The sequence below is a fragment of the Balaenoptera acutorostrata genome, chromosome 12 (assembly GCF_949987535.1).
Source record: "Balaenoptera acutorostrata chromosome 12, mBalAcu1.1, whole genome shotgun sequence".
Lineage (NCBI taxonomy): Eukaryota > Metazoa > Chordata > Mammalia > Artiodactyla > Balaenopteridae > Balaenoptera > Balaenoptera acutorostrata.
In genome coordinates, this window is record NC_080075.1 from 12788981 (window position 1) to 12802886 (window position 13906).

The window sequence follows — 13906 nt, forward strand, 5'->3', positions numbered from 1 at the left end:
CAATGAGAAGCCCGTGCACCATAACGGAGAGTAGCCCCCGCTCGCCACAACTAGAGAAAGGCTGCACGCAGCAACGAAGACCCGACGCAGCCAAAAATAAAAAAAATAAAATCGCAATAATGTTTCTTGTGGTCTTAAAGTCTGGCAGTAAGTAGATTCTTAGTGCAACAACGTCATCAGAGATGCTGATTCTTTTTCTCCTTCCATTCTGCCATCCTCAGCGTGTGGCTGTGTCTTCCCAAGCGCAAGCTGGTTAGCACAGTTCCAAGCTCTACATCCTCTTAGAACATGTCTCATGCAGGAAGGAAGGAAGAAAAAAAAGACTTTCTTCTACATGGCTCTTTTATCAGAGTAGAAAATCTTTCCCAGAAATTGCCCCCGGCAGACATCTCATTAGACAGGACTAACTCAACGTGACTTAGTCATGGGAGGACAGAATGACCATGATTGGCTCAGACCAACTGGACTCATTCTTTGAGTCCAGTTGGTCTAAGCCAATTCAAGACATATTTCCTTCTGCATGAAGTCAGGGTTCTGTCAGTAAGGAAGATGGGGCGATGGTTATTGGGTGGACAACCAACAGTGTTCATCATATTCTTCTCTTCTCTCTCTGATGTCATTTTTAGGATTTTACCTACTAAAAACCTGCTGATGTCTTCCAAGTCTGTATCTAGTTTTAACTTCTCTTGAGTTCCAGACACATCATCATCTGCCCATTGTACATCTGCACCTGGGTGTCCTGCCAGTAGCTCAAATTACGTGTCTAAAATGGTACTCATTATATTTCATCCTAGAACTCCATATTTCCACCAAAAATACTGATTAAGACACCACCACTCACCCACTCTCCAGTAGCAGGAAACTGAGAGTCATCTTGGACTACTCCTTCTCCACTACTTCCCACATCTAATTCCAAGTTCTCTTGATTTCAACTTTTTCCAACTCAACATACTTTGTATCCATGCTTTCCAAAAGGATCCATTAGTCCTTAATGTGGCTCTGAATGTGTGAGTTTGTATGGACATATGAACACATGTGTTGTGTGTAATATGAGCTTTAAATGAACCCGGAAATATTATCATTCTTATGCCTTTTATGCATACTGGCAAGCTAACAAAGGGGAGAGAAAAACCATAAAATCTTGGTATGGTTTTGTAACACTACTTATAGTTATTTACTTTTATTATCTGTTCCTAATTACCATGCTGTAAAATAATGATTAAGACAACACGTAATTATGTGCCAGATTTACTTTTTTCTAAATTATATTCAATTATGATTGATAATAATGTATCAGTTCACATTGTTGATGGTAATGTAACACTACGATTGGATCACAACTTTTAGAACCTAGAAGAAACGTTGCTTATGTTCCAGAAAAGAAAGTTGAGATAACAGTTGTCCTGTGGTTGCCAAAGTTAGGTTCATCCCATTTTAGCTAGTAGGACTTGAGAGCAGGTGAAATTGAATGACACAAGAGTGACAAAGGCAGAGGAATGAAAGATTTTGGCCAATTATCAGTTCAAACGAACAAGGTAATTAATATAAATTTATTATCATAATTACAGAACTCCCAGGTACTAGAATACAGAGCTTCACAGCAATGGAAAAAGCACAACTTGGATCAAAGTGCCTTAGTACCTGAAACTCACTCAGCCTGGAAAACACTGTCTACTATTGTTGAAGATACACGGGCATACTCAGAGATTGCAAAGAATTGCCATAAATATAATAATATGTTACAATTATCTTAGAAATAATATTTATAAATATATAAGTATAATAAATAATAATTTAAGATAACATTGCATGCTTTGCCTTCTTCTTCAGGCTCAGCTTCAAGAAGTATTTTACTAAAACGAGCTCATGGATTGGCATAAAATACTGTTGAGGCAGGAAGGATATAGCCATCATTCCCTCCATTTTGAAGATGATCAAACTGAGGTCCCAGAAACTTACAGTATTTGATAAAGGGTCCATCAGCAACTTAAAAGCAGAAGCTAAGCAGTTGGAATGAAATCCTGTGCCCACGGCTTCTCATTCCAAATCCTATTGTGGGTATTTCTTACTATTCTTATGCCTTAGTTAACCCATCTGTAATATGGGTAGAGCCTTTTTGGTAGCCACGGTCAGTAGCCCTGGCCCTCCCAAGATTGTATAATAATACAATAATATAATATAATAATAATTAAAATGATTGGTAGTTTGCAAAGCATAGGGTGTTCTTTAAATAACAAGCAACATTATATGTTAGTGTTGGTTCTACTAGACTTTGTGTCCTCTCTTACAGAGAGAGTAAATATTCATTTAGAATTACAAAGGCTTAGCACATGCTCAGCAAGTGACTAAGAGTGCAGGATTTGACTCCTCCATGTGCATGGTACACACAGATTGTCAACACTTCACAGGTAAGTAGACTCCACAGTCAAGGCTGGTTTTCCGACATCTGAAAGTCAGTGATAGAGGGCGGGCCCCTTGCCAGGTGCACCAGTTTTTCTTGCTTTGTGGCCAAATACAACTTTGAATTGGCAACTGATTTGAAGTAGCACATAGTGCCATGCTCTTCCCAGAAGAAGAGGAGATTGGTCTCATCTTTGATGGTTTTGGGTATCTCAGGCATCTCCTAGGGTAAGGAAAACAAAGATCTGTTAGAGAACAGGAAGATACTAAAAAAAGAACTGATGCTCAATCCCTTGGCATTTGGTCTTCGTGAGAAACACAGCACTTTAGGACTATGACTAGGTAACATGATGATATAGGTTCTTCATTCATTTGTTCATTCAGAAAGCATTTATTACATGCCTGTTAGATGTATGGCCCCATCTATTCATAATAATTGATTTCCTCAGTTAACTGGAGAGAAATCCAATGTCATCATGAAGATCGCCAAAGACACTAGTGTCTCACTGTATCCTGACAGGTAGGGTGAAACATTCTTCTTGTCCTGCCTGAACATGGGAATAGAGCATTTTGCATCAGATATGAGCACTAGGGACACTAAGACCTGGAAACCTTTTGACCTCTTAATGTGCAAAACATACTTTGGGAAAAAAATTTAGAATTTAGACATGTTTATCTCTGTGTTTAAGTCAACAACTGAAGACTAAAGAAACCCAAATCTCTCTCTCTCTCTCTCTCACACACACACACACACACACACACACAACTTCCCAGACATGTCAGAAGCTGAATCCTTTCAATACAAGTTTTTGAAAATTGTGATCCCTTTAGACAACACTCTTCTTGTTCCTCTTGTGAGTATGAAAAAAATTTAACAGTAGTTTCATGGAAAAACAAAATTCAAGTTCTAACTTAAGATGCTTCTTCTCTAGTCTTTTAATTGAAAAGAATTAAATACCCTTTTGAGGTTTCCTTGGGTTTTTTAATGTCAAAAAGGATTTTATTTCTCAAACCTATCTCTCTCCCAGTTTTCCCCTCTTCCTCCTGTTGGTTCTATCTCCAAAATATAACCAGATTCTGTCTCCGTCTTTCCGCCTGTCTCACAACTCCCACCCCCTGCCCACCCCGACTGTTACTACCACATCTTAATCGGATTTTCTCTATTGCCTCCTTTCTGATCTATTCTCTGAGTTAGAAAATACAAGTAAAGTCAGGATACTTCCCTGTTTGAAGTCCTTTCCTCTACTTGTCTTTCCTTTTTTTCAGGGTGTCCCAGCTCCTTGGGTGTCCCTTCTGATCTTTGAAGCTGGCCTTGTAAAGCTCTAGGGCTGGGTGCACTCAGATCCTTCTGTTTGGAATGCACCCCCCTCCCCCCCCCCCCCATGGCATGCTCCCTCCTATCAGCAGCTCTCATCTCTAGGGAGCTCTGTCTAAACAGCATGCTCTCACTTTCTCTATCTCAGCACCCTGTTCATTGGCTTTACAGCATCTTGCACTTTTTGATGGTTGTTTGGCTCATCTATTGTCCGTGCCCTTCAGAAGAGTGAGTTCTATAAGGCTTTGGCTCACCACCGTCTACTGAGCTGTTGACACTGCTCGAAAAATAGAAGGCTCTCAATAAACAACGTTTGTTGAACGAATTCACGAATGAAGCTACTGCCCTACTCTCTAGACATCACTTTCATCTGACTTGATGCAGGAAGAGAGACACATGCATCCACATAAATCCTAGTTAAGGTGGGAGCAGGGGTTGGATTACACATTTACTGAATAAGGGTCACCTACTAATCAGTGGAGAAAACATTTGGCTCTAGTGGGCATGTGTGTGTGTCTGTATGTGGGGAATGTGGTAGTAGAGATGAGGCTGGGATGAGAGAGAAAACTGGCACCAATGAAGAGAGAGAGCCAGTGCAGTCAGAAGGCCAGGGTTTGAGCCTTGGCTCCCAGCTTTTGCTTCGTACCCACTGGCAGGTGATTAATCCTCTGTGATCTCAGTGGCTTATTTGACACTCTTGGAGGCAGGCCCCCTTGTCCTAAAGCCTACTGTCACGTAGGTCAGATAGTAGATGTCAGTAAAGCTCAAAGAGGGATGGAATAAACAGATGTCCAGGGATGGGAGGTGAATAGGACCAGGCAGGGAAAAGAGAAAGAAGAAAAAGGCAGTTCACCTTTTATGTAATTTTGCCACCTCCATCTTGCTCTCTCACAGATCCTGCCTAGAACTGTCTCTGAATGTAGTGGGTAAGAAGTAGGATGGGAAAGCAGGTGGGCAGGTAGGACTGTGGTAGGAAGAAAAGAGGACTGTGCCATCCTGCTAGGGGTGTCTGCCTCTCGGGATCGTCTACAAATGCATGGGTTGTAAATGAAGGTAAATTGGAGACTGAGAACAACTGACCTTTAGCAATACGGGTTCGTCTTCGTTTTGAGCACACACAAACAGTAGAGTTTTTGAGATTCTTAGAGTCACAGGACATTGAAGATCCTCTTCTGGTATATAAGCACACATGTCAAATTTCACTGGCAAAGAGAAAAGCCAAAAAAAAAAAAAAAGTAAATCCATTGTATTTGTGTAAAATCAAGTGTTTATGAAGATGCTGTGTGTGGGCTTCCCTGGTGGCGCAGTGGTTGGGAATCCGCCTGCCAATGCAGGGGACACGGGTTCGAGCCCTGGTCCAGGAGGATCCCACATGCCTCAGAGCAACTCAGTCTGTGCATCACAACTACTGAGCCTGTGCTCTAGAGCCCGTGAGCCACAAGTACTGAGCCCACATGCCACAACTACTGAAGCCCGCGTGCCTAGAGCCCGTGCTCCGCAACAAGAGAAGCCACCGCAATGAGAAGCCCGTGCACCGCAACAAAGAGTAGACCCCGCTCGCTGCAAACAGAGAAAGCTCACACGTAGCAACGAAGACCCAATGCAGCCAAAAATAAATAAATAAGAAATAAATTTATATATATATAAAAAAAGATGCTCTGTGTGTGTGTGTGTGTGTGCAGTTATGTCCCCAACTACGGTGTAAGTACCTGAAGGTCAGGAATGGAATTTATACATCTTTGTATCCTTCACGATGTCTGCCTTATTCACTAAGCAGGTAAATACTTGGTTAATGGCTTTAGAATTGTCTATGTTGAATGAATGCTTGAAGGCTGCATATTTATTGAATCTCTTATAATTATATTAGTGGGATAAGACCCTAGAATTTGTGAAGTCATGAGTAAAATGGAGGGGTTTAGAAGCTGATACACTCATATGTTGCTAACGATAGTGAAAAGTAGTTCAGTTTTCCTTAGAGAACAATGCTTAATAAGAGCTGTAAAATTATTTATGCCTAGAAATCCAGCATCTGGGATACGTTCCAAAGAAATAAGCTCATAGAGAAAGAAATAATTTAAACAAAGACATTTGCAACTGAATTATTTAGAGCAAACCCAAGGCACCAGCACAGCAACATGATCGAATAGTCTAGTGCCATTAAAAATGGCAAATACAAATACTCTGTCAATATGTGGGAAAATTGTGTGAAATAATATTAAGTAGGAAAGTAGAACACAAAATAATTTGTAAATGTCTTAGAGTGGAAAGCATGTTAGCTGAAATATATCCAATCAGAAAGAGCCCTGCTTGTTTATCACAAAGTAGCCTCTTTGGATCTCTGAAGATAATTTTGTTTACTGATGACATGTCCTTAAGCTAAAATATGTACACCATGGAAACTGGATCGTTGTGACAAAATTTCTTGCATCCTAAATTTCATTCTTCAGAACATATTTGCAGCCTATTGGCTACTTTGTCTCGCAATTATGTTATCAGAGATAATGATTCTTGGGCTTCCCTCGTGGCGCAGTGGTTAAGAATCCACCTGCCAATGCAGGGGACACGGGTTCGAGCCCTGGTCCAGGAAGATCCCACATGCTGCGAAGCGACTAAGCCCGTGTGCCACAACTACTGAGCTCACATGCTGCAACTACTAGAGCCCGTGCTCCTCAGCAAGAGAAGCCACAACAATGAGAAGCCCGAGCACCACAAGGAAAAGTAGCCCCCCGCTCATCGCAACTAGAGAAAGCCCGTGTGCAGCAATGAAGACCCAACACAGCGGAAAAAAATAAATAAACAAATAAATAAATAAATAAAAGATAATGATTCTTCCTAGTTTGGTGTTATTTGGAAGTTTGATCAACAGGCTCCTCATTGGGTTCTGAGTACATTTACATAAGTCACTGAATATTTCTGAGGCTCCATTTATTTACCTTTAAAATCAAGGATAAGACTATCTCAGAGAACCAAAGGAGATAGTATCTCAGAAAGCTTTATACTGCACTTAGAGCTTTCATAGCTGAGACACCTCTCTCTTGTTGAAGCTTCCAGATTTGGCTGAAGTTCCTGTCCTTGCCCAGAATTTTTACGGGGTGTGATGTGCTTCATCCTATTCTAGATAAATCGTGCAAAGCCAGGAATCTAGAGAGGTTTATTCGTTAAAAGCAGAAAGCTTAAAAGAAATATAGAAATTAAAAGGGTGCTGGAAGATGACAGAATTGTCCATTTACCTGCCTCATCCGGATTATTTAATGCAGCAGCCATGAGGTATTGACCCGACGAATCTTGAACTATACTTTGATGGAGGGCGTCATTCAGAATGCATTGTTGTTTGATGACCCCCATAAAGTTGTATTTCATGTTGCTCTGGAAGCTGTAATGTGCTGATCTGGGCTTGATGATTTCTAAAACCGTTATCACGAGCTCAGATTAATGTCCAAGTACAAACATAGATGATGTAAGTGCTCTAATACAAGCTATTGAAGGGACATGAAGAATATCCCAGTCTAGGTGAGGAAACTGAGAGAGAAGTGAAATCACCCTGTCAGCAGAATTGGTTCTAGGATTATCCCTGTGGTTACTGATTTGTTTCTTTTTAAACTTCAATTCTTCAGGCAATAGTTTTTTTTTTTTTTTTTTAAGAGATTACTTGTACAACTTTTTTGGTTGTTTGGAGGTTTGTAAGTAACCAGGAAGACTCCTTGTATTCTCCACCTATATTTTCAAATGAATGCACTCTGAGAAAAAAATGAATCCACTAGGAATTTTATATGTCACTGAGGTGGAGGTCTAAATGTTTGCCACCATTCTTTTTTTTTTTTTTTTAACATCTTTATTGGAGTATAATTGCTTTACAATGGTGTGTTAGTTTCGGCTTTATAACAAAGTGAATCAGCTATACATATACATATATCCCCATATCTCCTCCCTCTTGCATCTCTCTCCCACCCTCCCTATCCCACCCCTCTAGGTGGTCACAAAGCACCGAGCTGATCTCCCTGTGCTATGCGGCTGCTTCCCACTAGCTATCTATTTTACATTTGGTAGTGTATATATGTCCATGCCACTCTCTCGCTTCGTCCCAGCTTACCCTTCCCCCTCCCCATGTCCTCAAGTCCATTCTCTACATCTGCGTCTTTATTCCTGTCCTGCCCCTAGGTTCTTCAGAACAATTTTTTTTTTAGATTCCACATATACGTGTTAGCATATGGTATTTGTTTTTCTCTTTCTGACTTACTTCACTCTGTATGACAGACCCTAGGTCCAACCACCTCATTACAAATAACTCAATTTTGTTTCTTTTTATGGCTGAGTAACATTCCATAGTATATATGTGCCACATCTTCTTTATCCATTCATCTGTCGATGGACACTTAGGTTGCTTCCATGTCCTGGCTCTTGTAAATAGTGCTGCAATGAACATTTTGGTACGTGACTCTTTCTGAATTATGGTTTTCTCAGGGTATATGCCCAGTAGTGGGATTGCTGGGTTGTATGGTAGTTCTATTTTTAGTTTTTTAAGGAACCTCCATACTGTTCTCCATAGTCTGCCACCTTTCTTTTTATTTTTTGAAAAAAAAATTTTTTAATTTTGTTTTTTCTATCTACCACCTTTCTGAACAGGGGTATGTGTCAATAGCTTCACAAATCCTCATGGCTCTGAATAATTCTACTTCCGGGAATTTTTTATTCTAAGGAAATAAATGATAGAAATGAAGATTTACTGATATGGCTATTCATTGTCATGTTACTTATAATGGTAAAAAACTGGAGCTCTAAAATGTCTTTTATTTATTGACAAATGAAAAAAGTTGGATATTAAATTGTATGTAATTGACCTGATAATGTTTAACATGTATATTCCTGTGTGTGTATGCACATAGAAAAGACTTTAAGGAAAGTAACATAGTGCTGGCAGTGGTAAACTCTGAGGGGTAGTATGAGTGGTTTTAATTTTCATTCTTGTATTTTCTTGTATTTTCCAGTTTTCTAGGTGAACATGTGTTAATGTTTAGCTGTTACTTTAAAAGTATTAGGTTTATATTTCATGTGGAGGCTTGTATAGTGAAGGCATGGGAGAAAAATCATGACTTCTATGGTCAGATAGAACTGATTTGGTTTAACACTTTACTACTTACACACTGTGAGATTTTGGGCAGGTCACTATCTCACTGAGCTTGGTTCCCTCATATATAAAACAAGAATGTAGGATTGTTGTGAAGGTTAGAGATAATGCAGCCATTAATAAGTTAGTAGTGTTGGTAGTATTAACAAAATAGTAGTAGTAATAATACTAATAATAACAATAATAGCTAACATTTTTAAGGTATTTTCTATGTGTCAGGCATTATTTCAGTCCAGAAGCTTGCAAGTATCGACTCATTTAATCTTCACAACAATTAGGGGCTCTGATTATCTCCATTTTACAGTAGAGGAAACTGAAGTACAGAAAGGTTAAGTAACTTGCCCAAGGAGGCATAATTAGTATGTGGAGGAGCATAACTTCCACAGTGGAAGTCACCCACTGACAGTATATAACTGCTTTCTGTCGAAAGGTTAAAAGTCACATGACCTTAAGAATATGGCCACGAAGTGAGTCTGTGAGCAGGTATGCTAAACTCAAGCCACTGCTGACCTCTTCCCGTGGGAGAAGGATAAAAATTAATTTTCCTTTCTTATAGTTACCAGACGAATGGTTGGTTGCCCTCTTGTTACTCAAGGTATTATTTCCCCCTGTACTCTGCTGTCCCCATTTGCTTAAAAATAGAAAACAAAGATATTATTGCACTTGACCCCTTACCTTCTTCTGTATCATTGGTAATGTCTTTCAGGTCATCATCGGTGATGAACTGATTTAAACTCAACCGTCTCTTCTTCAGAATCTTCCCGTTGGCTGCCACTTTCGCCACATTTTCCTTGAAGGTAAGCTTGGATGTCTTAGAGGTTTCAGAGGTATTCAGAGATATAAATTTATCCATGCAGTCCTCATGAAGTGGTTCATAGCTTGCATCATAGAAGGACTTCTGTGAGGAAGGAAAATGGAAACTGAGAGGCTGCCCACAGCCATAGAATGAGACTCCTTTATAATAGGAGTTTTATGCACCAGACTTAGAGAGAAGGATGTCCATTTTGGTCTTAGGTAACCCATGTTTCATTAGTCTTTCCCTCCTTCCCCCTTTCCTTTTCCTCTGCCTCCTTCCTCTTTACCCACTTCCTCCCATCCCTCCTTTCAGGATTTCCCTGAAAAGATGTGATCTCTGGGAAGGTCTTTGTCATCCAACCACAGACTCAAAAATGAGATCTTGTTATACTTAGTGAAGTAAGTCAGAGAAAGACAAATACTATATGATATCACTTACATGTGGAGTCTAAAAAATAATACAAATGAACCTATATACAAAACAGAAATAGACTCACAGATGTAGAAAACAAACTTATGGTTACCAAAGGGGAGAGGTAAGGAGGGAGGGACAAATTAGGGATATGGGATTAATAGATACAAACTACTATACATAAAATAGATAAGCAACAAGGATTTACTGTATAGCACAGGAAATTATATTCAGTATCTTGTAATAATCTATAATGGAAAATAATCAGAAAAAAAAACTATCACTATGCTCTCCTCCTGAAACTAACACAGTATTGTAAATCAACTATACTTCAGTAAAAAAAAATGACATGTTGTCATGAAACAGGTCTACAAGTGATCTTAGTGAGTGGTAGTCTTCCAGTCAGTTCCCCCTCAGGAGGTTAAACATCTACTTGACAATGCTCAAATATTTTAGAAATACTCCTCTAGGTATAGCTTTTAGAACCAGTACCGAAGACACACAAAGCAGTACCTATTTGTGGTCTCCTAGCAAAATAACACAGTATGTGAATGGCTGCAGATTTTTTACTTTCAACTGGTCTGCTTCCTCCACCTCAGCTTCATGGGCTATTACACTTAGAGGGCTATCTCTAATCTCTGGAGCTGGTGTTAGAGAAGGTGTCAACAACACGTCACTTAAGGAGACAGACCCCTGGTGAAGTGGCCCAAAGGGGCTGTCCCAGGATAGTATAACCAACATTCTGATTGAAAGCTGACCCAGGAGACTCCATTCTTGGAGTTTCAGGTTAGTTCTTGCTCTGTTCTGGGAAAATCTGGTGACCATGAACGATGCCATCAACTGTTAGTGCAAAGAGGCAGTTGGTCTCACTTATAATGAAGAAATGCATGTCTCTGGACTTCTAGGGAAGGTAAAACAAAAGCATCTAAGATTCAAGCCGTTGTTATACTAGTAGAGAAAATACTGCGTAAACACAGCAATCTCGTAAGAATTACAGTCATTTGCTTACCTGATTCAGAGACAGATGGTCAATTTCAGAACTGTATTCTTCATTTTCACTGTTAAACAAGAGGATGAGAATTTAATTCTGTTTGTTATATCACTACAGTCACTGGGCAACATATTTTAATAACCATATTAGCTTTGGGTAACACACACACACACGGCCATTACTGTCATCTTTGAAAATTAAGGACCTCTGTGCATACACACCCATATAGTAATTTGTACCTGATAATTTGGAATTAGTAATCATAGGGCCAGGCCTTGAACTCTACCTGTGCTCTATCTATAAAAACGAGGCTTGGCTAACCAATTGAAGAGTTGTAATTGAATTTCGGGGAAAAATTTTAAGCTCCTCAAGAGAGAAGAAATACCTTTGAAGCACCTCATTTAAATTTGAACCAAATAGGTTATAGGTTACACTTTGCTTTCATGTATTTACTAAAACAGATTTAATAATTTATACTTTGCAAAATATCCAGGCAACATTTCCATAGTCTAGTTTGTGGTTAGTGTATCTTAATAGGTAATGGGAATACCATGTTGGTTTAAAGTGTTCTATAATTTTAACTTTTTATTCATTATCTTTCTCCTATGTCTGAATGAGATTGACTGTGTATGTTTCATATGCTCAAATTGCTGTGAAGCCATTTCCTATTCCAGATTGAGATCAAGAAGTTTTCCTGAGAAAGGTTTCTCTTTCTGACAATCCATTAAAACTCCTTACTGTATCAGGGCATGTGAACCAGACTGAAGCTGTGTCTAAGTAGATGTTGAAAACCACTAGGACTCAGCAGACCTTAAAAGTGATCTTTCTAAAATGGCTGCCTCCCTGTCAATTTCACCTCAGTTTACATGCTGGATGTTGTTTCCCTGGGTCTTCACTGAACCTGCCCTGACTTCAGAGGTAGGACACGCCTTTACAGCCTCTGTGGGTCTGTCCCCATGCTGGTTACAGTAATCCCAGCTGGATTCTAATGTGCCTTGAACCCCTCATTAAATCACAAGAAACAGAATCTCTTTCCTACCTGTAACAGTTCTTCAGGTCTTCAAAGAGGTCAGGGACTTTGGCCATCTTCACTTCTGCAACAGAGAACACCAGTAGCTGTCAGCCCTGCCAGCCTCTGAACCGGATGCCAGCAAGGAGAACCACCTCCCCTTTTGTTTCTTGAGACATTTAATGAATGACTTAGCTCACACTCAGCATTCTTCTTTTCACTCCCTTGAATTACCTGCATATGTATTTGCCTCCTCCGCTACACAGTAAACTTCTTTTAGAATCTTGGTAACCCTTATGTGTCCAACCCAATGCACTGCACATGGTAGGCATTCAATGAAAGTTTGAATAAGTAAAAAACAAGAAACAAAAAACCCCAACCAGGATGAGATATTTACCTTACACAGATGCAAGAGAGAGACAGAGTTAGAAATTCCCAGTTTTCTCCTAATAGTTTTTGGTTGTAGAGATTCCCTCCAAGGAAAGCCTTGGCTGCACCCTCCAATGCCCTCATATGAAACCAGTTCCTCTGTCCCTCAGTTTCCCACCAGTAGAGAGAATCATTTTCTGAAATCTGACTGTGATTCTAACTCACACACCAAACCAGAGAGGGATGGGAAAGGAAGGAAGAGGCTTTAGCTTCAGAGAAGGCAGTTTGAGAGATCACAGCCAAGGAGAAAAACAAAAAAATATTTTAAGAGCCAAAGATGTGCTAAGGACGATACCTTTGCTGACTCGAGCGAGCGACAGTGAAATGACTTGCTCTCTTTCCGTGTGGTGACTATAGCCCCAGTCAGCCTTCTTCGTCTTTTGTCTGCTCTGGAGTGGGTGTGGCCATGATTGCACCACTGGAAATTCACAGGGAAAAATTCTGCTTTGTATTTTTTTAAGTTCATTCAACCTTATACTGGCCAAAAAAATGACAAATAATATACTTGATCATAGTGTTTGCAGAGATTCCAGGAGTTTCTGACTTGGTTCATTTATTTATTGCTTTGCTCTAAACAATTATAAACATGTAGTCTTAGAAAAAGGGAAGAAGAACAGGAAACTTAAGTTTCTAAAAGTATTTGGTGGGGGATGGAGGGAGAACTCCTAAAAGCAGAATTGTAGATGGTTAGAGTTGGAGGGGCGCTTAGGAGTCGTAGTTTGTGTTTTGGCTTAATTTGTTTATTGAACCCCAGGGCTGAGTATGAATTGATGGAATACTTGGCAGCTCCCTGGCAGCTAAGGGGTGGCTCTTGAGGGAAGACGATCCATCTTTTCTGAAGAGGGAGGTCTGCTTGAGTACAATCACTCATACCTCATACATACAGGCATACATCACTCTGAGCATGGGGTGACAACCTCCCGGTTAGGGCAGGGTAGAGGAGAGAAAAATGATAGTCAATCACAGAAGTCAATCCTTTTACTCCTCTGAATACTGTCAATCCATTTCGGACAGAAGTGACAGAGCTTTAGGAGAAAACTCTGTTCCTGGCCATGTTTGGCTTCTACCAGAGCCCAAAGAGAAGAATGGTCTTCTCTAGGGTTAACCCAAGATGCGTGAGGATAGCTGCAGACTCAGGGAGGTATGGACAAGGCTGGAAGCCAGTGGCTGGATTCAAGAATGGAGATTGGGGGACTTCCCTGGTGGTCCGTTGGTTAAGACTCCACGCTTCCACTGCAGGGGCCTGGATTCCATCCTTGGTCGGGGAACTAAGAAACTGCATGCTGTGTGGCATGGTCAAAAAAAAAATAAAAAATAAAAAAAGAATGGAGATTGAGAAAGGAAGGGACTCAGGGACTCTTATACACGACGCTGATTCAGTGTTGCCTGCCTGTTGTCATCAAAGACTTTTTCAGTATCCTGAGGCTGGC

The 13906-nt window shown here is 40.1% G+C and overlaps 1 protein-coding gene across 1 annotated transcript; it reads right to left on the reverse strand.

The window, feature by feature from the left end:
* Positions 1–1577: 1577 nt before the first annotated feature.
* Positions 1578–12813, reverse strand: IL1A (interleukin 1 alpha). The gene is made up of 7 exons (XM_007197393.2): positions 12772–12813; positions 12078–12132; positions 11057–11105; positions 9516–9738; positions 6946–7119; positions 4796–4917; positions 1578–2623 (listed from the first exon to the last, which is right to left on the reverse strand). Exons 2-7 carry the CDS (start codon positions 12122–12124, stop codon positions 2426–2428), a joined length of 813 nt encoding a protein of 270 aa, XP_007197455.1. The 5' UTR covers positions 12125–12132; positions 12772–12813; the 3' UTR covers positions 1578–2425.
* Positions 12814–13906: the final 1093 nt, after the last annotated feature.